Source organism: Silurus meridionalis, chromosome 26, assembly GCF_014805685.1.
Source record: "Silurus meridionalis isolate SWU-2019-XX chromosome 26, ASM1480568v1, whole genome shotgun sequence".
Lineage (NCBI taxonomy): Eukaryota > Metazoa > Chordata > Actinopteri > Siluriformes > Siluridae > Silurus > Silurus meridionalis.
The window spans coordinates 3,260,201-3,284,717 of NC_060909.1; the positions used below are offsets into that span (position 1 = coordinate 3,260,201).

Sequence of the window (24,517 nt, forward strand, 5' to 3'; positions counted from 1 at the left end):
TGGGGTATAATCAGAGATGGGAAGTAATGAAGTACAAATACTTTGTGACTGTATTAAGTAGGTTTTTCTGGTATTATTATTTACTTCAGTATTTGTTTTTAGACTTTTCACTTTAACTAATTACATATTTATATTTCTACCTCTTATATTTTTAAACCAGATTTGTTACTATAATTTTAATCCAGTGACACGATCAATATATTTTTTATTCCTGATCACCTGATCATCATCATCTTTTCTCTGCTTGTGTTCTATATGGTGGATGTTCAGCCTGGATACATTTATTAGAGAACATTTGAAATTATTTTGTATTAATATAATAATATGATGTATGGTTCAGTTACCAGCGTGACACTAAAACAGGTAGTAATAAAGACTACTTTTTACTGAAATACATGTCAGAGCTTGAACGTCTTTACTTAACTTAAGAAAAAACATGAGTATGTGTACTTTTACCTGATTGCCATCTCTGGGTATGAATGCAATAAAATTAGTTCCTGCTGTTTTTGGAAAATGATTAAAAAAACTATTTCTAAATAATCATCAGCTTCACACCAACCCATTGCAATTTTTTCTTGTTTATAGCTTATTTCATGCATTTTGCAAAGTCCTGTTAATAATATACATTTTCATCGTTACTACATGATATATTTTAGGGGTTATATTTTTAGAAAACATAAATGACACCGCAGGAGACTCTAAAAGACTGCACCTGTGTCATTACAGAAATGACCGAAAGGGAAAAAAAAATTCCAGATGTTTTGTACGAGTTGTTTAATAATATGTTTATAGATGTGTTTGGAAACCATGAAGAAAAAAATACAACTTTTATAAAATACTCTGAACAGTTATCGTAAGCTATTTAATAATTACAAAGATAACAATATTTACATCAATGTGCTCTGTATAATCATTTTAAACAAACTGTTTTTTATAAAATCATACAATACAATACAATACAATATATACTTAATGGGGAAATCATATTTCAAAGGCAGGGCATAAAGTGACTAAATCCTCAGGCTTGTAATCCCATCTTTATCGCCATGACACCTCTCTGGATTGCAGGACTGAAAGACATAAAAATGGATTGAGCTTTCTACTGAAATAGAAGATGATTTATTTTTCTATTATTAGTTTACTTTCAGCACACCAGGTTGGACCAGAGATTCATCTTTTCAAACATTTCACATTGTTTATGAGGTTTAGAGGAGTCAGACTCCAGTCCTTAGGGCCAATAGTCCTATTAAAATGTTTTTGTTTCTTTTAACATTACACATTTTGCAAACTAAGGTGTGTTAGAATTCCTATAATAATAGTTCTAGTTTCTAATAAATAGAAAGAATTGAACTGAACTGAGAATGTCTGACCTTTTAGGACTGTAGTCTGATATAATGGAAAAAAAACAGTGAGCAGAAAAAAAGGAAAAGTTAAAAAATCCAGGAAAACAAAGTTACCAGTGATCAACTCGACCCAGAACATTGAAAGTTTACAAAAACCACATTGTCCTACATTTAACTAGTGTCAAAGCCCCCTCTCATACAGGTGTCAAAATGATCCAGATATGAAATTCATTAGTTTTTAAACAAAAACAGACTGATTTCCGTACCCCAGTTAAAAGCCATTTTTTACAGATGTATCGGAAGCAACAAAGATGAAGTAAAAAAGCCAATCGGAGGAAGAACAAAAGACGAGAGGAGCACAGTGAGGAGAGTGTTAGATCTGAGGAGCAGGGAGAAGAAGGCTTGGAAAGCAGCACAGGTGGTTCTGAGATGATCATGTCACACATACACACCCTCTGGATGGAGGCTGGACACCAGCGGGTTTTGCAGGCTGCGAGGGTTCCCCAGGATCTGCTTGGCAGTGGTGCGAGGGTTAAACTCTAACACTGAGTGATTGGAGTCTGTGACAGAGTGAAAAACAAAGTTAGACGTTTGTTTCATGTAGGACAAATCTAATCATTTCATCTTCTTCAGCCTGCATGATTATGTGGAATACACTGGAAGTCAATTGATATTATTCCTAATCTTCTGATTAATTTACACACAAATGTTCACACCAGAACCAGAAATTTGTTTTTGTGTTAACGTGCATAGCAGCGTGTCTGGAGACACATGTCTAGACAGCGAAAACCATAAGTGTGCCTTTGATGCCAAAATATGCACCGGGCTGTTGGGTGATTTTGTCACCTACTTATACATGTCAGTGGTGAATTTTTCCATGTTAACTAGATGGACTAAAATACCGTAACAACATTCGGCGTAAAAAGAAAAGTCTCCCTTCAACATTTGTGTTGTTGTTAACTGGGTGCCAAAAAACCTCCAGGCACTGAAGCAAACTCCAAACTCCTACTTGTTCATAAAGGAACTCTGAACAATCCCACCTGCTCCTGTAGTTATGTTTGTTTCATATTCACATTCATTTAATGCATTTTAGTTCAAATACACTATTCGTTTTTAAAAGTATGTGGACCCCTAGCACCAATCACAGTCAAATACAGCATACTTGGTGAACATCTCAGGTCAGGTTTTGTCTCCATTTACTGCTAACCTCCACTTTCTTCTAGATTATAGGCCATTGTTGTGGGGGAGGATTAGTGTTTTCAATCAGTTTAATCATCTGTTCAGGACACTCATTTCATGGAGCTCATTTTTTTTACACAGTGACAATGTAAAGATTCTTAGTTCCAGTATACTGCATATAAAGACATTCTAGACAGTTATTGTGCTTTACAGTTTGAGTCAGATACATGTATGGGTGTGATGTTCAGTTGTCCACTTATTTTTGTTTATGTCACATGATTCTGTGTAGCTTTACACAGTATCTATCTATTACTTATCTATCTATCTATCTATCTATCTATCTATCTATCTATCTATCTATCTATCTATCTATCTATCTATCTATCTATCTATCTATCTATCTATCCAGCTAGGTAGCTAGCTAGCTAGCTAGCTATTTTATATTTTGTGTTTTGTGTATTGTGTACTGTCTTGCACTGTCTTGTGTTGTCTTTTTGCACTGTTTGCACCAGTTGCACACATGCAATTTATGTGGCGAGGATCTTAGTTCTTGGCCCTGTGTTTTTATGTTCTGTGATTGTTGTTTTATGTTGTTTTATGTAGCACTTGGGTTCTGGAGGAAAGTTGTCTCATTTCACTGTGTACTGCATCAGCTATATATGGTTAAAATGACAATAACAGCTTGACTTGACTTGATCTATCTATCTATCTATCTATCTATCTATCTATCTATCTATCTATCTATCTATCTATCTATCTATCTATCTATCTATCATCCATCCATCCATCCATCCATGTTGAAACATTTTGCTGATGTACAGCTACAGAACTCATCCTCAAGTTTTTTACATTGCACTTCATGTCTTTTCCACATTTCTCATCCTACAACCCATTTACACCCTGGACAACTAGCAATTTCACCAACCACTTTTCCCCCAACCCTTCATATATAATGTTTTTGTTTTGGGCCATTTCCTTCTCACTTCTGTCAACCATCATGTGTAATTTTTACTTACATATAGTCAGTAATGTGCAATATTACTAATACAATGTGCAATATTATTTATTACCTTCACACATATATATTCATCTGTATATTATTGTTCATAGTACATATACATCTGTAAATTACTGTTTATAGTCCTATAATACCATTCTATTTAACTTATGTAAATCATGTAAACACTGTATATCCTGCACCTGCTGATATTGTACTCTGGTTAGACCCAAACTGCATTTCGTTGCCTTGTACTTGTACATGTGTAATGACAATCAAGTTAAATCTAATCTAATCTAATCTAAAACATGTACTAATGTACATGTACTGCAATGTACCAGTTTAAATGGCAATAAAACTGAAACTTTAAATGGCTACTGATAATCTGATAGGATGCGTGATCATTTTATATCTACACTGGCGAACTTGATTGGTGAACTTGATTGGATGCAAAACTGATCCCTTCTGTTTGAGGTGAAGTGAACAGTCACTGGAAGACAAGTGAAGTGTGAACCTTTGAAAATTAGAATTAAAAGTATTCTGTTTCATCAGTAAGTAACCTATATATGATAAATATGCCAAGAATAGTTTATGTATAAACATGTTCTCTACAATTCTCCAAATCAGACAGAATCTGTGTTTATTCTCTTTACCTTCATCGCTCTGTCCGTCTGGCATGAGGTAAGCAAGTTCTGGGTCATCTGCTGAGACACTGAGCTGAGTTGAAGGAACTGTCTGCTGGATGAACTGCTGGAGATTACACTGCCGTAGTTCCTTGCTTACTTCTTCAAGCTCCCTGCTCTTAGCCTGCAAACACAGAGTTCATTACTTTGTATTACTAATGAGTGAATTCATTTACATTTTTATTTACACTGAAGCAATAAAGTACATGATTGATGATGATCATGAACCTCACTCGAAATCTGTTACATAACCTTCCTTTCAACCACACCTCAAATATTACAATTAATTTTTTTTTGTTTTTTTAATGTAATGTCATAAATTAGCCACCAGGAGGCAGCAACAAATTCAAAGGTTTAAATCAAACATAACCTCCCATTTGGCAGACATCTTGTAATTTAGCAAACTTCTACCTCTTTGAACGACTTACAATTATGCAATTTATACAACAGCGCAGTTGAAGGTTAAGGGCCTTGCTCAAGGGCCCAGCGGTGGCAGTTTAGTGGTGCTGGGATCTGAACTCACAACCTTCTGATTTGGAAGGTCCAATGCCTTTTTACATTTACATTTGCAGCATTTGAGGAGACGCCCTTTTCCCGAGCGACTACAAAAGTGCTTTGAGTCTATATCAATGAATAATTCTACACTGGTACACAAGATTACAAATTAAGATAGACCTCTCAACAGTGTTTTAGGCTGATTTTTTTATTTATACATTTTTTTATACAAAGCAAACTTGGAAAGTGTTAGTTTTTCAGGAAACACTTAAACTAACTTTTCATTACATTCCTTACCATTTGTACTCTTGCAATACATTTAGATGCACTTTTTGTTTCCGCGGGAATATCATACCACAAGGAATAGTGAATACTCATCGATCAAGGCTCTCTCTCATCTCTATCAGTTCTGCTTTTTTATGTTTCACATCTTCACATCACAAGTACAAACATGCATTTTCCACCATTTCCATTGATCGTTTGCGCCATTTTGGAAATGGTTTCGAATTCAGAATGATTGCGCTGGGTATGATCGACTGCCTGGATTTTGTGTTAATATTTCATGAGGTATTCATTGTTAGACTGTTAGTGTTACTAAGAGTCTTTACTAACAGTGTTTACATGCTACAAGCTTCTTTTCTGGACCTGTGAACAACTATGAACTAGCTATTAATTGACCAAGTCAAGTGCCAGTCTTGTGTGTTGTAATTGTTAATCTTTAACACAATAAGCTTTTTTTTTTTTACCTATAGGTTCTTTTTGGGTGTGTTTTTATTTTAATTTTTTCATTCGTCAAAAAGTACCGGGATATAAAATGGGATATAAGAACACAACTTCGAGTCTACACATTTGTATCATCCGCTACCTGTGTGTTCTGCTTCACTAGCATTCATTATAGCTTGTGTAAGAATGATTGCAGCCTTGGAGGACAATAGCACACAATTTTTTCCCTTAAGAACCTCACAGGGCTGTGATGAAGGACAGATTTAACTGCACCTTTTAGGCGCAGTTGCCCTGCGGTAAGCTTAGTCACAGTGCGTTTACGCTATCTCGCTAACTCACTGTGGTGCCTTGGGGAAAAAAAAAAAAGCAGTGAACTTTGCCTTAATTGAAACATTTTGTGAAGAGAAGATGGTGACAAGCCTGGGCAACTGTTCTGCAGGAAATTATAGTGGTTGTGACATCATGGAAAAGCTCCATTTTAGACAATGTCTCAGCATTGTATGTTAGAATAGATAAAAATATTGCATGAAATGGCAAATAACTCTGTGTGAAAATAGTTTATTTGCATCAGTCTTTGAAAGAAAATGCCCGGAAAACAATCGGAAAACTTTTCCAGCCATTTGTGATTGGAAACATTTTCACCACAGAGTTTGAGCCACACGTGTTTGGGTGTGTTTGCGTAAAATTTTCCATTCACTTCAACTAGGAGACCTGAACCGGTTTCATCATTACACTGCCCCTGTACACAAACTCCATGAAGATATGCTTTACATGGGTTGAAGTGGAAGATCTCCTGCTATAAAGCACCTATGGGATGAATTGGAACGCTGACTGCACCCCAGGCCTCCACACCTCATGGTACGACTCAGTGATTTGAAGATACGGCCAATTTTAATTAAATCAGTGACATTTCCATTAAGATCTGATCCCAACTGAAATGCTTTCCGAATTCACCTATACAGGTACCACAAATTGTAGGAAAGACCTCTAGTTAAATATCCTTCGTCTACTCGGAATGATAATACCATAATAAATCTTACCTGTAACAGTTCTTCTGTTATCCAGAGATTCTCTTCTGTTTCCTCAAGGGCAGAGCCCAGATCAGATCCCTGATGCTGCACCGTGTCCAGCTGTGCCATGATCTGTCCCAGAGATTGTTCCACGTTCGCTTGTTGGTAACGCATACCATTTTTCCTCTCCTCTTTTAAATGGATGTTCCGCTCAAGGCTCCCAAACTGGGTTTCTGTTTCGTGAATCCTCCGGTTGTGCTCATCAAGAGCTACGTTGAGCTCCCGTAGTTGTTTGAGCATGCTTTGTTCTTTTTGAACCTCAGCGTGATACTCCGACTCCCAATACTCCCCATGAGCCAGTTCGGCCTCATTTTGCCTAAATTTGTCTCCCAGGTAGTTCATCTCCTCTATAAGGTTTTGGGAAAAGCTCGGGGGTGAAGGCTGCTCCAAAACCCAGGCCTGCTTATCCAGAGCGTCCAAGTGAGCGTGGAGATCCTTCAATCTACTCTGCTGATGGAGAATCTGTCGGAAGACCTCTTCTTTGGATGGGCCAGCTTGGGCATGGGATGACCCAGGAGGACCCTGGGGAACTTGTACACCCGGAGAGTCCTTCGGTACATTTTTGGGTTGTTTAACAAAAGTTTGTGAAGAGGTAGATGGCCCCAGGTTAAAGCTGAGGGCCTTCTTGGGCACTTTACTCTTCGGAGGTTCTGGATCGAGGAGTTTTGGGAGGGAAGGTACTCGGTCCAGGTCGGAGCCCTCGCTGCTGGTGGGTCCAGTGCGCCGCAGGATGAATTGTACTTCACTGCTTAACTGGCCCAGTTTAGCCAGGGCTTCCAGAGGACGCTCATTTGCAACCAGCTGACGTTCTTTGTCCCTCATCTTCTGGACAAGAACATAGCGACCTGTTTGCCCTGAAACATAATTTCATAGGCTTTATGAATGGACAATAATGAATGGACTTCCACTGAAGATTTCTTCTTTTTCTCACCACTGGCTCAATTATTTGGGATAAACTTACAAATACAAGGAACAAACTTATAGGCACTAAACCTATACACTTTTTTTTATACAACTTTATTTACGGTTACTGCATTTGGTAGATTCTTTTAACCAGAGCCACTTACATTTATCTCCTTCATACAACTATGGTGTTAAGGGCCTTATTCAGGGGCCCAGGAGTAGCAGCTTGGTGTGTCTGGTATTTGAACTCACAACCTTCAGAGCCAAACTCCAATGCCTTAACCACTAAGCTACAACGTCCCCACTTTATAACTGCTTTATCTCTGTAAAACTGCTTTGAGACAATGTGAATTGTTAAAAGCACTTTACAAATAAAAATGAATTGAAAATTGAATTGAATGTAAATTCTGCTAGGAAGTAAATCGGTTTCTTTATTTCTGGCTTCTAATAAAATATTTTCCAGTCTATCACTTAGTTCCAGCCCGAAGCTGGAAAAATTAGCTAATCAGTTTGACTTTTCCTTTAAACATGGCTATGTTGTATACATAACCCAGGACCAGCAATTTCACCCCCAAGCAATCTAAAGCTACAGAATCTTCTTAACACCTCACTTGATGTATAAACTCAGTCTTGTTTTGGTTTAATTTGCTTTGCCTAATTGCTGGAAATGTTCAGAAATAATGATCAGTCAAAATAAAACACTACAGCAATACATTTTTCCATTATGCTGATTCTAAATGGAAATACATACCTATTGCCTGAGCAAGAGCGATGACCACATCCTGACAGGACGTCTCTTCGGACAGGCCGCAGACAACTCGCTGCACACCATCCACCCACACCTTTAGCTCCATCTCTATGTTCGAACTTCATGCAGCAACCCCTTTCACATGGCAGTGTCCTGCTGAAGAAAGTGGAAGGCTTGTAAGGAAAATAATGAATTGATAATGAGAAGAAAAAGCATATTGTCCACAAAAGACAGGTTATTTATGATATATAGCTTTCTAAAAGGACAGTAGGAGAGGGATTTACTGTGAGTTGTTATTATACTGTTCATAAGCTTGTGCAACATCTAGTATATTTTAATAATGTAACTAAACATAGTGAGTCCAAAAAATGGATACTTCATAAACGAATTTTTTGCTGATTAATCGCCACCGATAGTTGATTGCTGGAACTCTTGGATATTGTCAAAAATCCATCTGATTTATCCGATTCATCTGTTTACACGTGATATATTATATTCATTGTTTACAATTGATTAATTATGTAATTGTATTTATTAATACACATATTTATTTCCTCACATTTCATTTTTATAATTCAATACATTTTTTTTTTTGTTAGAAAGTTTTTATCCAGTATACATTTTGAAAATCAGTTGATTAATCAGCAAGTACGATCCAACCTAGCTTTTGGTATCGGGTAAATACCGATAAAAAGTTATGTACAGAATAGAACTTGTAATCCGGATCAGCTTCTTAGAAAATTACGCGTTAAATATAAAGATCTAGAAAAAGTTAAAATATGTTGGATAAAAATAGTAGCAGTAGATAAAAATAGTACCAATAAGGAGAAATGACTGAATCATAATAGAACATTTTCTTAGAATCCACTTAAAGTATCTTTCTTACTAAAATGTTACGGACCGTCGCTGAAGTGCAGTGGAAAAACTCAACATTTGCTTGAAAACATTTCACTGAATATGAGCTATAAAATGTCACTCGAACCAGCTAGTGCCTACTCGGCAAAAAAGAGCAATATCATTAGAAGGGCAGCTCCAATAATATTTATACAACAATTAGAATTTTACAGCATAATTGACTTTTTACACATGTAACATGATTTCTTATATCATTAGAATTATCTATAATTGATTAAGAATTAAAAAAAGCGAGGAAAATCATATATAAATGTATTCGACTGGCTGAATAGTTTCATTTATATAATAAACTGTTTATTACTTTAGGAGAAGAAGACAAAGAAAGAAGAAGGAGCAAAAATAGGAACTTCTACATCATGATGATCATCTAGATGCTGATATTTTGTGCTCCAGCAGTTGCACTTGTTTCTAGTTGAAGAAAATGTGGACTCAAGTCATAGTGTGTGTGTACAAAGGTTTAACAAACAATGGTTTAAGCCCAAGGCACCTAACACTCTAAGCCTGCCGCTACCTCCATGATCAACACCTGAATACGTGTAGTGATACACTTACACACACATTATACTTTGAATACACTCAGGAATGCTGCATTACAGGTTTGAGAGTAAGAAGGACGTGTAGTATGCAGATTTATTCATGATATAAGGCAGAAAAAAAAATGCTTGTCATGTTTACTGTTGCTCTTTGACCATTCTTTATGCATTACATCGCCCAAATTAAGTTCCTACATGGTTCTTATGTATTATATACATTATATAATCAAAAGCTTTGGGACTCCTGATTTTTCTCAGCCATATTTAGTTCTTCTCCAAAGCCAAATCCAGCTCTATTAAGATGTACCTTACATCCGTTGGAGTAGAAGATTTTGTGTGGTCTGCTATAGAGCTCTGACCTCAACCCTATTGAACACCATTGGGATGAATTGAAATGCAGATTGCACTCCAGGCCTCTTCAACTAACATACTTTAGTACCTGACTTTTTGAATGTGGCTGAATGAGTACAAATCTTCACACTCCATAATCTAGTGGAACATCTTCCCAGAAAAGTGTAGGTTACTATAACAGCAAATGGAGACTAAATGTGTAACGGGGCTATTCAAAAAGTAAATTGTGTGTATAGTGTCGGGGTCAGGAGCAAAAATCCTGATTCCCCAATATCTGTCAAAACTGTAAAGTGTTTCCAAACACACACTTTTGGAACAAAATTGTTCTAAAAACTAAAGCTTGGGTAGCAAACAATGTCAAGAAGATATTAAGCAAAATCATTTACATACATCTTGCCTCAATCGGCACACTGATTCATGTCTCCGTAATAAAGCAAGTTGTGAAATCAAAGATCTGCCTGCGAGGCCACGATAAACCAGTCCTGCCCTGTCTTCCTTATCAAGATTTTCATGCTCTAGAGGCAGAGCCGACCCTTAGGGCGTCGTTTGCATTTGCACAAGTGAAGACCTGTAATGAAGTGAAGTCACGTCGTACACCACTGACTGTGCGGCGCTAACTTTCTAATGCGCTGGGTGAGGGTAAAGAGCGATGTGGAGGTGGAGCACTTTTGCACCAACTTGTGTTTGATTCAAACTCCACGCCTCAGGCAATCATTAACCAACACTGACATTCCTGTACATTCCGAAACTCACTCACACAAACCCGAATGTGAAAACTCAGAATGTGCATATAATGTATGTATATGAAATAATATATGTAGTAGGAAAGAGAAAGTGTGTGTGTGTGTGTGTGTGTGTGTGTGTGTGTGTGTGTGTGTGTGTGTGTGTGTGTGTGTGTGTGTGTGTGTGTGTGTGTGTGTGTTAGTCCCCTGTACAGTGTTTCTTTAATAATATCTCTATTAATATTTGTATAATATTTCTAATTTTAGGGTTTAGGGCTCCAGTTTGTCAAATTTCTACTGTGACTCTGCCAATTTAACGAACTGTGACTGTGATTGTGTTACTATGGTAACAGGTGCTTAAGTAGAACAATTATTACAACAAATTATTAATCTTGAACAATAATTGAACTGACCAACACTATGTGTGCATTTTAAACAACCTCCAGCCAATTAGAACTGACCTTAGCACACACACACACACACACACACCCCTATACTCTTATTATGCTTCTTTTTTCACTATAATACCTATAATACCTATACACACACACACACACACACACACACACACACACACACACACACACACACACACACACACACACATATATATATATATATATATATATATATATATATATATATATATATATATATATATATATATATTGTCATTGTATAGTCATACACATATAAGTCATTGTTTTTGATTGACACAAATCTCCAGTAGCACACTCCATCATCTAGTAGAACATCTTCACAGAAATGTGGAAGTTATTGTAACAGGCTACTTGTTACACATGTGGAATTGGACGTACAAAAAGCACATAAGAATCTTATGGTTTGGTGTCCACAACCTCTTGTTTGTTTAAATATATCAATATAAATATATAAATTCGATTTCATTTTAACGACACAAATTTTATCAACACGCAATTAAGGCAGCGCACATTTCGTTTTTATAAAATATATAAATGAATCAATATGATAGAAGAGAAATCGAACCCGTTAACTCAACACACATTTATTCACGACATACTTTTTTTACTTGGATACAAACAAATTTACGCCACAGAAAAAAAAAAATTTGAAACTCAAACCGAGCACCAAAATCCGGCAATTAAAACGGTCCGTGTGGAAACATAGCAAAAAAGTGCCGTTTGGTGTCCTGATGATTTACGTCATTTCAAACACCATAATTAATTTAAAACATTAACAAGAATATTTTGCTCTATGTTGAGTTTGGTTTCATGAAGTATAAGGTTTCTAGTCATTTGTGACGATCTCAACCGCAAAACAATTGCCAACTTAGCTACGGTTCAGATGTAGTACAAATACATCAGCAATCATAACAGTACAATACAATCCTTACAATCCTACATGATCTCTCAACTTATCAGGTGGATACAAACTACTACAGAGACCCATATTATGGGATTTACTGTACATTTGCTTTACATTATAGGATTTTTCTTAGAACAAAACAAGAATGCTTTCTTTTTTCTCTTATTTAGATCACATTACCTTATCAGCATATTCAATTTCATAAATTTTTATACTTTATTGAATTTTGAAGTATTGTGACGTCTATTGAATATTAGCAATTAGATGTAAAGTAACGACAAGGTTTCTGTGAAACTATCAAATGTCACAGAGAACCAGTTTCCCTCGAAACTCATCTATAACACAAGCCTTAAGGTTGTTGTTGAGAAGGTCAGTAAATGTTTCACACAAAGCTGTAATTATGATTTTCCTGTATAGCTCGAGGGTTTAGAGAGAGAGAGGGTTTACAAACGAACTGCTTTGTGAGGACTCTTTTCCTCAGATTTATATTTCCACATGTATTGTTGTATTTGTGTGAATATTTAACGAACTGAATTGAACACTTCTTGATGGAATTCAGTGTTTTCTTGTTAGGCTTTGGTTTCATTACAGTGTTTCTCAAGTCAGCAAGAAGTCAACAAGTTTACTGTGGTTTTTCTCATCACTAGGAAACATGTTGTAGGTAAACGCCCAGATGTCATGAGGTAGACATTGGTGTGAAAAATATATTGGTGATCATGAAATTGATAAGTATTCGCAGCAGGTGTTTAACCAGACTGGATAGAAAAGGTGAGAATGGAAAGGTAAACATGAAAATCATCTTTGCAAGGTCTGTGAGTCTAAGGGTTGAATATTTCACTGGAGATAAAGCCTTGTTTTGCTTTCAAGTTATCAATGATTAACTGATCCCAAAACCATTTCACAGACCGTGTTAGAATGGCAGGCGTTTACTTACTTACTTATTTACTAATTTACTTACCTACTTATTTATTTAATTTGCTTGTTTGCTAATTAATCTATCTATCTATCTATCTATCTATCTATCTATCTATCTATCTATCTATCTATCTATCTATCTATCTATCTATCTATCTATCTATCTATCAATTGGTTTGTCTGTCTGTCCATCTATCTATCTATCTATCTATCTATCTATCTATCTATCTATCTATCTATCTATCTATCTATCTATCTATCTGTCTATCTATCTATCTATCAATTGGTTTGTCTGTCAGTCCATCTATCTATCTATCATCTATCTATCTATCTATCTATCTATCTATCTATCTATCTATCTATCTATCTATCTATCTATCTATCTATCTATCAATTGGTTTGTCTGTCTGTCCATCTATCTATCTATCTATCTATCTATCTATCTATCTATCTATCTATCTATCTATCTATCTATCTATCTATCAATTGGTTTGTCTGTCTGTCCATCTATCTATCTATCTATCTATCTATCTATCTATCTATCTATCTATCTATCTATCTATCTATCTATCTATCTGTCTATCTATCTATCTATCAATTGGTTTGTCTGTCAGTCCATCTATCTATCTATCATCTATCTATCTATCTATCTATCTATCTATCTATCTATCTATCTATCTATCTATCTATCAATTGGTTTATCTATCTATCTATCTATCTATCTATCTATCTATCTATATCTATCTATCTATCTATCTATCTATCTATCTATCAATTGGTTTATCTATCTATCTATCTATCTATCTATCTATCTATCTATCTATCTATCTATCTATCTATCTATCTATCTATCTATTGGTTTGTCTATCTATCTATCTATCTATCTATCTATCTATCTATCTATCTATCTATCTATCTATCTATCTATCTATCTATCTATCTATCTATCTATCAATTGGTTTGTCTGTCAGTCCGTCTATCTATCTATCTATTCTATCTATCTATCTATCTATCTATCTATCTATCTATCTATCTATCTATCTATCTATCTATCTGTTGGTTTGTTTGTCCGTCCGTCCGTCCGTCTGTCTGTCTGTCTATCTATCTATCTATCTATCTATCTATCTATCTATCTATCTATCTATCTATCTGTTGGTTTGTTTGTCCGTCCGTCCGTCCGTCCGTCCGTCCGTCCGTCTGTCTGTCTATCTATCTATCTATCTATCTATCTATCTATCTATCTATCTATCTATCTATCTATCTAACTATAGTTATAGTTGGTTTGTCTGTCTGTCTGTCCGTCTGTCCATCTGTCCGTCTATCTATCTATCTATCTATCTATCTATCTATCTATCTATCTATCTATCTATCTATCTATCTATCTATCTATCTATCTATCTCTGCATCTGTTTGTTGAAAATGACACAACACTCTTGCACAACATAAAAAAAAATTACATACAAATTACAATGCACGGATTAATTGCTAACTATTTATTTATTTATTAATTCATTAATTAATTAATTCATTAATTTATTTATTTTATATTGCAAGGTTACAAAAAAACACGGAAAATAAAATAACATTTACAATAATTTTATAAAGAAATTTGAATTTATTTATTTATTCCCTTATTTATTTTACAAAACACAAAACTAAACTCTAACATTAGAAAAAAAAACTATTTGTTTGTTTGTTCGTTTATATCCAGTTGTTTCTATTTGTTTAATTGTATCAAATTGTATAAAATAAAATAAAAACTTAACGGTCATACAGTTTTCTTAACCTCTTAAAACACACACACACACACACACACACACACACACACACACACACACACACACACACACATATAATATATTACATTCCCAAAGGTATCAGTGAGCAGAGTGTCAGTGAATAAGTTCCTGTTCTGCTCTGATCAATAGGGATATTATTAAGGTTTGGTTAGTGCACACACCACTGATGTGTGTGAAATTACACACCCTTTCTCCGAGTCAGCAGAGCTGCACCTTATTACAGTCTGCTGAATGTCCCTGACAAAAGAGTCATCTGTTCTCTGAGCTTCTCTTCCAACCACTCAGAGGGAGCATCTGAAGGATGAAAGCAGAGGGACAGAGAAGCCAGTGCAGGTGTATCAAGTCCATGTGGGAAACTGAGGACATCAAAGATCCAGGTGTGTCTGCGTTCATAAGGAGTTTTAATAAAGAACAAACCATGGTGTATGTGTGTGTGGTGGTAGTGATCGCTAAGATAAAATGCATTCTTTCATTTAATGACGTTTTTTTGGAGCTTCTGGCATCCATAAACACTCGCATTTTCCCATGTTTTACTATCAACATGGAAATTTGATCACTTGGTCAGAAGGAAATGGCAACATAAACAGTAAAATAAATACAGGTGGAAAAAATCATGCTGGTTTTCCTAGGCATCATTCTTTCTCCAGATACCAGATACCCAAGGAGTTCTACATCGAGTGTGTTATGACTGTATGACAGCTGTCAGTGAACAGAAAATCATTTCTGACCATTTCTATCCATCAAGATGGACGGAGGAGTGAGTGTCCTTTCCTTTTCAGTGAGACTCTCTCTATATATTACTATGAACAAACCCTGTTTAAACAGTCCGAATTCCAGAGAGTACATGACCCGACTCTAACATAGGCATCGAGTTTCGCATGTCAAAAAGGGTGAAACGCATTCTCAGAGCCAGCATATCTAAGCTTTCCTCATTGTGTACAAAGGGAGGAGTGTACTTTCTTATTCCTCTATGAGCTCACGAAAGCATGGAACTAAAGAATGATCGCAAGCCAAACACCAAGCTGATGGCATGCGGTATTTCAGGTGGATCGACTCACTGCCCAGGAAGTCCCTTTCGAGAAAAAAAAACAGAAACTGAGCAAATGTCTTACTAGAGTTGAAATAGCATGAATTATTTTTATTATATTATATTATATTATATTATATTATATTATATTATATTATATTATATTATATTATATTATATTATATTTATTATATTATATTTTATTATATTTATTATATTATATTAATTATATTATATTATATTATATTTTATTATATTTATTATATTATATTTTATTTTATTTTATTTTATTTTATTATATTTATTATATTATATTATATTATATTATATTTATTATATTTTAATTATATTATATTATATTATATTATATTATATTATATTATATTATATTATATTTATTATATTATATTTTATTATATTTATTATATTATATTAATTATATTATATTATATTATATTTTATTATATTTATTATATTATATTATATTTTATTTTATTTTATTATATTTATTATATTATATTATATTTATTATATTTATTATATTTTATTATATTATATTATATTATATTATATTATATTATATTATATTATATTATATTATATATTGTACTAATGATTGATTTGGAAACAACATGGAACTTCTCACTCAGACATTTTCCACAATACTCAATGTTGTTTATACTATAATTTTGCCTTTGAGACACACACACACACTCAAAGCACAAAATAGCCTCGCACAACTGATCCTTGCAGTCCAACATACAACAATGTAATGGGAAAAAAAGGGCATCATTCACTAACAGGTAGTTGCCCTTTTTTTTTTTATGATCGACCTCATATTTACACTTCAGCAAAGCGAATTTATTGTACAACTTTTGTGCTGCGGGAAGGTGGAACCCAAACACACACACACACACACACACACACACACACACACACACACCTTTATGAACTGAAAGAGAAGGGACCGGCTTGTTGCGTTTGCATATCCAAATAAACTGTCATCAGATACAAGGGGCTGGAGTTAAAAAAAAAAAAACAGCTGAGTGAATCATCACAGGTTCCTGGATGACTTTATGTTTAACCCCTTGTGCTCTTGCAGGGGAACAAGATCGTGGATTTAAAATAGAACCGCTTCAATATTAATCTATTAAACAAGCTGTATTGTTTATAAAAGTCCATTCTAAATGATATAAGGATTAGTTATGGACACAAATGCATCCCAGGATTAATACTGCCTTATAAGAAGAAATAGTCAATTTTTGTTCCAGGTTTAAAAGCAACTAATGCTGTTTTATTTTTTACAGCAATACAGACACATACATCTTTTTCACCAAAGCACAAGCACATCAATCTCTGAGTACAACATTGTGTTTATCAGATGATGTGTTTCAGGAAACAAGTGAATAATGATTGCTATTAAATTTGCCCAAACCTTCTTTATAAAAGTTTATAGTAATCAAAGGTCTACGTAAATTCTTTCACGTCCTACTTTTAATTATAATATTGATCATATACCACGTATTGTATGGTATCGTATTAGTATTGAATGATAGTATATAGTATAGTGTAGGTATAGTGTTTCTCAAAGCATAAACATGACTCTAAATACAAAAACGTCCCTAGAAAATATATACAGTTAAAAATCACACCGACACGTGAGCAACTGAGAGACATCATGGAGATATACTTAACAATGCACTAAGGGAAATAATGTAATGTATAGTAATATTTTATGGAGCCTGAAGCACCTTTCAAGAGCTACAAATTTATAGTAAACTATAGTCTAAGGAGATAAATGAATCCTTTCCTTGTAGTATAGTACTGATTATAATACTGCGCATCATTCTCAGCCTGTAATCTTCTGTGAGTCAACATAATGACATATCATAGACTTGTGGTATATCATTTTCAACTGATCTTTTACACATTAAACATCTGGCTTTTCTATTGCATCTCAGGTTAAAAGACTAGAGCAGACATGAATACTGGAAGGAAATCAGGTACAGGTACTGATTGACCCTGTGGAAGAACTAGACAAACCTGCTGCTCAGGCACAGGAGACTATATTTACCTTCGAGCTGAAGCCTCTCTCCTGGGCGACAGCTTTTCCGATCACCATTCCGAGCGAAACCAATGAAACTATTGCTCTGTAGGAAACACTAAATCCAATAATGTTCAACAGGTGATATTCTGTTTCCAACTAATGAAGGAAATGGTGAAAGTAAAGCGTCAGAAAGTGTCTCTTTTTCTCCTCCTTTCCTTCTTCTAACTACTATGTTATGCTGGCACATACCATGGCTGTCCCATGCTCCTCCCCTCCAACAGGTAGGAGTCACAAAAATGCACTTCCTATTTAATCTCTCTCTCTCTCTCTCTCTCTCTCTCTCTCTCTCTCTCTCTCTCTCTCTCTCTGTGTCTCTGTGTATGTCTCTCTCTCACTCTGCCTCTGTCTCTTACACTCTCTCTTTTGAATTTGTCTAAGGTGTTGGAAAGAAACCATGGCAACAGGAAAACAACACAAACTTTGTATCTACATTTTACAATAAAATAAATACATTTAAGATACACCTAATACACAATACACACCCAATGACTCGAATTAAGACATACACTCAGTATGTAAACAATATTAAACAGTATATATAAACAGTATATATAAAGGTGTGTGTGTGTGTGTGTGTGTGTGTGTGTGTGTGTGTGTGTGTAAAGGAGCTCTTTTTAGGTATAATATTCCCATTTACATGTTTTAAAGCAATAATATATGATATATAAAAGTTATCCTCTAAGGAAATCAACTCAGCAGCAATAAAAGGAATTTTTATTCCAACGTTTTAATGAGAATACTACTGAATATAAGATGCTTCCTCTCTTTTGGGACAATGAGGTTCCTTTAGTATATGCAGATTTGTATAAATATGTACAGTTATGTACACACACACACACACACACACACACACACACACACACACAAAACAAACACAACACAAAATTTTTATATTTATATTATTATTAATATTAGTAGTAGTAGTAGACAGTCGTAGTACTATTATTGTTATCATCATCCTAGTCTTCATCATCACACCATCATATTATTATTATTGTTATATTATCATTTTTACTCACAAGATTTTTTTTTATCACAGCTTGAAGCTTTAGAAAAGCATTGTCTTGTCTCGACACTTATATACAATGATGCCTTTGTTGTTTAAAAAAAAACTACAGATGAACTAACATTGTGAATGAGAGTTCCATACTCAGGTTACACCCCCTTAATCTCACAGCCCAGATCAAACCCAAACCACTAAAAATCCTAGAAATCCTGATCCACTGATTAATCCTCAAACCACAAAGCCGGCACATTCAGAATCCTTGTGTGGATCTTGCCAAGATAGCTGTAAATAAGATATAATCCAGACACTACTCCTTCTTCCACTTTTTTACACATGACTTTAATGCCTTTCCACCTCACAACCCACCTCAGTGACAGCACAAGGACACCCATCTACAATCATTTTATATTTCTGTTATGTTTGTGCACATTACAATATTTTTTGCGTAACTGCTGTTAAGGAATAAGACTTGTCTCTATGCAATATTTTAATATATTCATTGTATAGGGAAGCGTTAGCTCAGTGGTTACTGATCTGAAGGTTGGCGGTTCAAGCCCCAGTATCACCAAGCTGTTGCTTTTGGGCCCTTGAGCAAATCCCTCTTAGCCCACTGTGTTCACAGGGTGCTTAACTTCCTCCTTGATCTTCTTCTTTTCCTCCTTCCTGGTGGCTCCATCCTCAGCATTCTCCAACCGATATACCCCATGTCCCTCCTCTGCACATGTCCAAATATCTCAATTAAGCTTCTCTCACTTTGTTTCAAAAACATCCTAAACACGCTGTCCCTCTAATAAACTTGTCTAATCCTGTCCATCGTAGTCACTCCCAACGAAAACCTTAACATCTTCAGCTCTGCTACCTCTAGCTCCACCTCCTGTCTTTTACTCAATGCCACTGTCTCTAAACCATACAACATCGCAGTCCTATACATTTTCCCTTTCACTCTCACAGATACTCTTCTATCACAAATCACTCCTGCTATCACTCTTCTCCACCCACTCCACCCTGCCTGCACTCTTTTCTTCACTTCTCTAACACTCTCTCCATTTACTTTGCACTGTTGACCCCAGGTACCTAAACTCCTCCACCTTCTCCACCTCTTCTCCCTGCAACCGCACCCCACCACTGCCCTCCCTCTCATTCACACACATGTACACTGTCTCACTCCTAATGACTTTCAGTCCCCTTATCTCCAGCACGTACCTCCACCTCTCCAGTCTCTTCTCCACCTGCTCCGTACTCTCACCACAAATAACAATGTCATCTGCAAACATCATAGTCCACAGAGACTCCTGTCTGACCTCGTCCTTCAACCTGTCCATCACCACTGCAAACAGGAAAGGGCTCAGGGCCGATCCTTGATGCAGTCCAACCTCCACCTTGAACCAGTCTGTCGTTCCTAATGCACACTTTTACAGCTGTTACACTGTCCTCATATATGTCCTGCACCACCCTCAAATACTTCTCTGACACACCAGACTTCATACAGTACCACAACTCCTCTCTCCACCATGTCGTACGCTTTCTCTAAATCCACAAACACACAATGCAACTCCTTCTGACCTTCTCCATACTTCTCCATCAACATTCTCAAAGCAAATAATGCGTCTGTGGTGCTTTTCCTCAACCTGAAACCATACTGCTGCTCACAGATGTTCACCTCTTCTCTCAGCCTGGCTTCCACTACTCCTTCCCATAACTTCATGGTGTGACTGATCAACTTTATTCCCCTGTAGTTACTGCAGGTCTGCACATTTCCCTTGTGCATCCCTTAGGCATTCTCTCACCAATCTTGTTAACAAAATGTTTAAAAACTCCACTGCCTTATCTACTAAACATCTCCATGCTTCTACCAGTATGTCATCTGGTTATTGTTTTTTATTACAATTTTAAATATCATTTTGTACCTCTGTTCCATCTGCTTTTTATAATCTCCTAAAACTATAGAAGACTTTTACTACCTTTTGCACTCTGGTTGTTATATTAAGACTGTAAATATTCCAGCATCTGCCTTTTATTTACATACTAGAAAGCTATATTCTCCTGCGGCAAGCTCACACTGGCAAATAGTTTCCTTTTAACGATCTTCACGGTGTTAACAACAAATCACTGGTCAGGAAATGAGCGATAATGGAACGAGTGCACTCCTGAGACTATCTGCCACAATTTGCTTAAAATAAAAAGCAAGAACGGTATATAGTCTTCTTGTAAGCAAAGGTAAGAATCATGATAACGATTAACACAAAAAACACGTACCCTAAACGTATCTTTTTAGCAAAGCCTACACATAACATACGTCTCACGTCATAATCTTGTGCTCCAGAACATCTGATCACATGCACATTATCAACTTGTGCTGTTAATATCATGAACAGCAGCTACGCTAATTCCTCTCCACTGCTTCTCTTTCTCTCCCCATCCCGAGGCATTCTGAGGTTGCTCCAGCTCCAGTCACGTCCCACCTCTTGAAGATTATGGACCTTTTGAAGAAGTAGATGGCGTACTCGCAAACATCCCGAACCATCTAGGGACGTACCAGTGCCAACTTGATCCCACTACATGTGTGGAGTTTTGACATTGGACCTCCTGGAGTGTTTAAAGGCTCTGGCATGGAGAAGCTGATGCTGGATCTGTGATGATCACAAATGTTGAGCTCAGTAGCTCCTAGTTTTATAACCATAATGACTGTATAAGACTGTAGAAAGAACATTAGTTATAATCTTATACTCCAGTGCTCATGTTAGTTCTCACTCTCCAGTGTTCTGTATTGTTGAAAGATTTATGATCACAGTCTTGATGTCAACCAAATGAGGATGGGTTCCCCTTTTGAGTCTGGTTCCTCTCAAGGTTTCTTCCTCATTACATCTAAGGGAGTTTTTCCTTGTCACAGTCGCCACAGGCTGCTCATCAGGGATAAATACACACCATTCACCTTAACTGTTGATTTCTGTAAAGCTGCTTTGAGACAATGTCTGTTGTGAAAAAGCGCAATAGAAATAAACTTGACTTGACTTGACTAAGTGTTTTTCACATTGTTTACAGGTTGGTCGTTTTGTCTTTTTTTTGCACGCATAACAATATATTTAGCATTTTGTGTAGATGTACAGTATTTGTATATATATATATATATTTTTTTGCATTGCACAAATGATCGTCAGATATTAGGTGAACATTACAAATAAACTTGAAACTTGAAACACTGACTCGCCCCCATCCCACACACACACACACACACACACACACACACACACACACACACACACACACACACCTATACTGTTATTATGCTTCTTTGTTTCACTACAATACCTATTCAAGCCCCTGTCAGCCTGACAATCGAGCCATGACGTGAAATAGAGTGTGTGATTACTCTGCTGTGTACTTCCTGTCATGATGGCCTCCCTTTTGAGATAACACTCTGTCTTGCTTGATTTCCATTACACACTGTTATCAGTTTTGCAGGCTCTGATACTGACAATGGGCCACACACATGTAAAACGAATATGTCATGTGTTTGGATTTGAATTCATAGCATGATGTCATGTGTTTGGATTTTAAATCGTAGCATGATATCCGACGAGCGCTGTCCTACAAATAACACGTTTGTCTTCATTCTTTAGGAAATGAGCGAGAAAATTCATATGACCTGTTTACTTTGAGAAAAGGTTTTTATTTATTCCTGGTTCATAATTCAGGTTAAACATACACTATATGTGGCAAAAGTATTGGAACGCTCAATTCAATATTTTTTTTCTATAGTGCTTTTCACAATGGACATTGTCTCAAATGAGGTTTACAGAATGCAAGAACAAAAAAATTCTAATATATGTAAATTATATGTATTTATCCTCTGATGAAGCCTGGGGGCGACTGTGGAAAGATGGTATGAGGAAGAAACCTTGAGAGGAACCAGACTCAAAAGGTGAACCCATCCTCATCTGGGAGACATTAAGAGTGTGATTATAAATCATAAAAACAATACAAAGACTGGAGAGTGAGAAATATCATGAGCACCGGAGCTATGATCAAACTCTTGATGTCACCCAATTAAGGATGGGTTCCACTTTTGAGTCTGGTTCCTCTCAAGGTTTCTTCCTCATTACATCTAAGGTAGTTTTTCCTTGCCACAGTCGCCACGGCTGCTCATCAGGGATAAATACACACCATTCACCTTGACTGTTGATTTCTGTAAAGCTGCTTTAAGACAATATCTGTTGTGAAAAGCGCTATACAAATAAACTTGATAATTTAGCTCAAAATCTGAGATCATTATAGATTCAACACCAACTCCTCCATGCCTAAACCTTTACATTTTCAATGATAAAGAAACAGCGTATGTCGAATGTTATTTTGAGCATTGATTAAGGTTGTTTATCCTCAAAGTCCAAAGTCTTTCATTACATTTAGCCTTTATTTAAACTAAAAGAACCAAACCTGTTCCAGCATCACAACCCAAGCTTTATGAGATGCTTTACATGAGTAAGAATGGATATGGAATAGTCTACTTTAGAGCTTCGACCTCAAACCTAATGAACACCTTTGGGATGAATGTGAACATTGAATGCACCTCGTCACATTACCTACATTAGTACTTGACTTTACTAACACCCTTATGGCTGAATGAAAGCTCACAAATCTCCAGAAGCAAACTCCTAAATCTTCCCAGAAGAGTGGAGGTTGTTGTAAGAGCAAATGGGGACTAAATGTGGTGGTCAGGTGTAGGTTTTGTTTTTCGAATCTAGGAAAAAAGAGTACCTGGACTCCTAGTGCAGTTTAACATTTCCTATTTGAATTTTTTTCATATTATTTTATATACATTGACTTAATAAAACTCTTCTAGTCTTTATTGGAGTCAGTCTAGTCAGTTTTACCCGCCTCCCTCTAAATGCCAAAAGAAGATACACAAATATAAGGTGATTTCTGTTTCTGTGTAAAGTGTAAGTACCTCTATTTACCTTTTAAGCATGTCCAATGACTGCAAACAAAAAGGGCCAATTTTGTAAATTCACCATGACACTGTAATTAGTGAGCCCTAATGGAAGTATGTCTTTAAGAAAATAAATAAAGAATCGACAGTACCTTGTCGATAAACTCACCTGGTCTAGACTCTTGGTGTCCATGAGGCAAAAGAGTGAAGAAAGGAAAAGAAATGACAAAGAAAATCCAGAAAAAATGGATCAGGGTGACTTAGCCAAGGCCCCAGCATTCGAGTGAAGAGGAGCTGCAGCTCTCCGTTGCCGTAGATACGGATGCTTTTTCAAGCAAATCAGCCAATGGGAAGCTGTCATGGTGAGACAGACAAAAGACCATGTGACAGGCTTTCAGCAAGAAAAGGAGACATGAAGGGCAAGGATTACTGACTCAGAGAAAGGCAGCCCGAACTTTTCTTTACCTCACTTAGCTCACTAGTGCGAGTGAACACTGTGCTTTACCATGGACATCAAACTGTAGAATCAAGTAGAATATAATATCATATCATGATCATATCAGCTATATAATATCTACATACAATCTCCATATTGTACATTTATATATCCTACATTCTCTACACATAGTGTCCCTTACACACATCTTTCCATTTTGAACAAATTCTTTCTTTGCATATGCAAGCGACATTAGGAAGGTCAGAGCACAGGGTCAGTCATGGTATAGCGCCC

The 24,517-nt window shown here is 36.0% G+C and overlaps 1 protein-coding gene across 6 annotated transcripts; it reads right to left on the reverse strand.

Annotated features, from left to right (window-relative positions):
* Window positions 1–752: 752 nt before the first annotated feature.
* On the reverse strand, window positions 753–24,094 carry rassf7b (Ras association domain family member 7b). 6 transcript variants are annotated; one of them, XM_046840943.1, is made up of 6 exons: window positions 23,957–24,094; window positions 8,145–8,297; window positions 6,461–7,344; window positions 4,173–4,326; window positions 1,796–1,903; window positions 753–1,070 (listed from the first exon to the last, which is right to left on the reverse strand). In XM_046840943.1, the coding sequence occupies exons 2-6, from the start codon at window positions 8,245–8,247 to the stop codon at window positions 1,039–1,041; spliced, it is 1,281 nt and encodes a 426-aa protein (XP_046696899.1). In that variant the 5' UTR covers window positions 8,248–8,297; window positions 23,957–24,094; the 3' UTR covers window positions 753–1,038. The 6 variants fall into 6 exon arrangements, with proteins under 6 accessions (XP_046696899.1, XP_046696901.1, XP_046696897.1 ...); XM_046840945.1 differs by having other exon boundaries at window positions 8,145–8,294; window positions 23,957–24,079; XM_046840941.1 differs by lacking the exon at window positions 23,957–24,094 and adding an exon at window positions 17,822–18,072 and having other exon boundaries at window positions 8,145–8,294.
* Between the last annotated feature and the right edge of the window lie 423 nt (window positions 24,095–24,517).

Bases quoted from the DNA above. Each gene is read 5' to 3' on its own strand.
- rassf7b (XM_046840943.1), bottom strand. From the start codon at position 8,247: ATGGAGCTAAAGGTGTGGGTGGATGGTGTGCAGCGAGTTGTCTGCGGC. The intron at 7,345-8,144 runs GTATGTATTTCC...ATTATGTTTCAG, and splicing joins CGCTCTTGCTCAGGCAATAG to GGCAAACAGGTCGCTATGTT. The intron at 4,327-6,460 runs GTAAGATTTATT...CTGTGTTTGCAG, and splicing joins TAACAGAAGAACTGTTACAG to GCTAAGAGCAGGGAGCTTGA.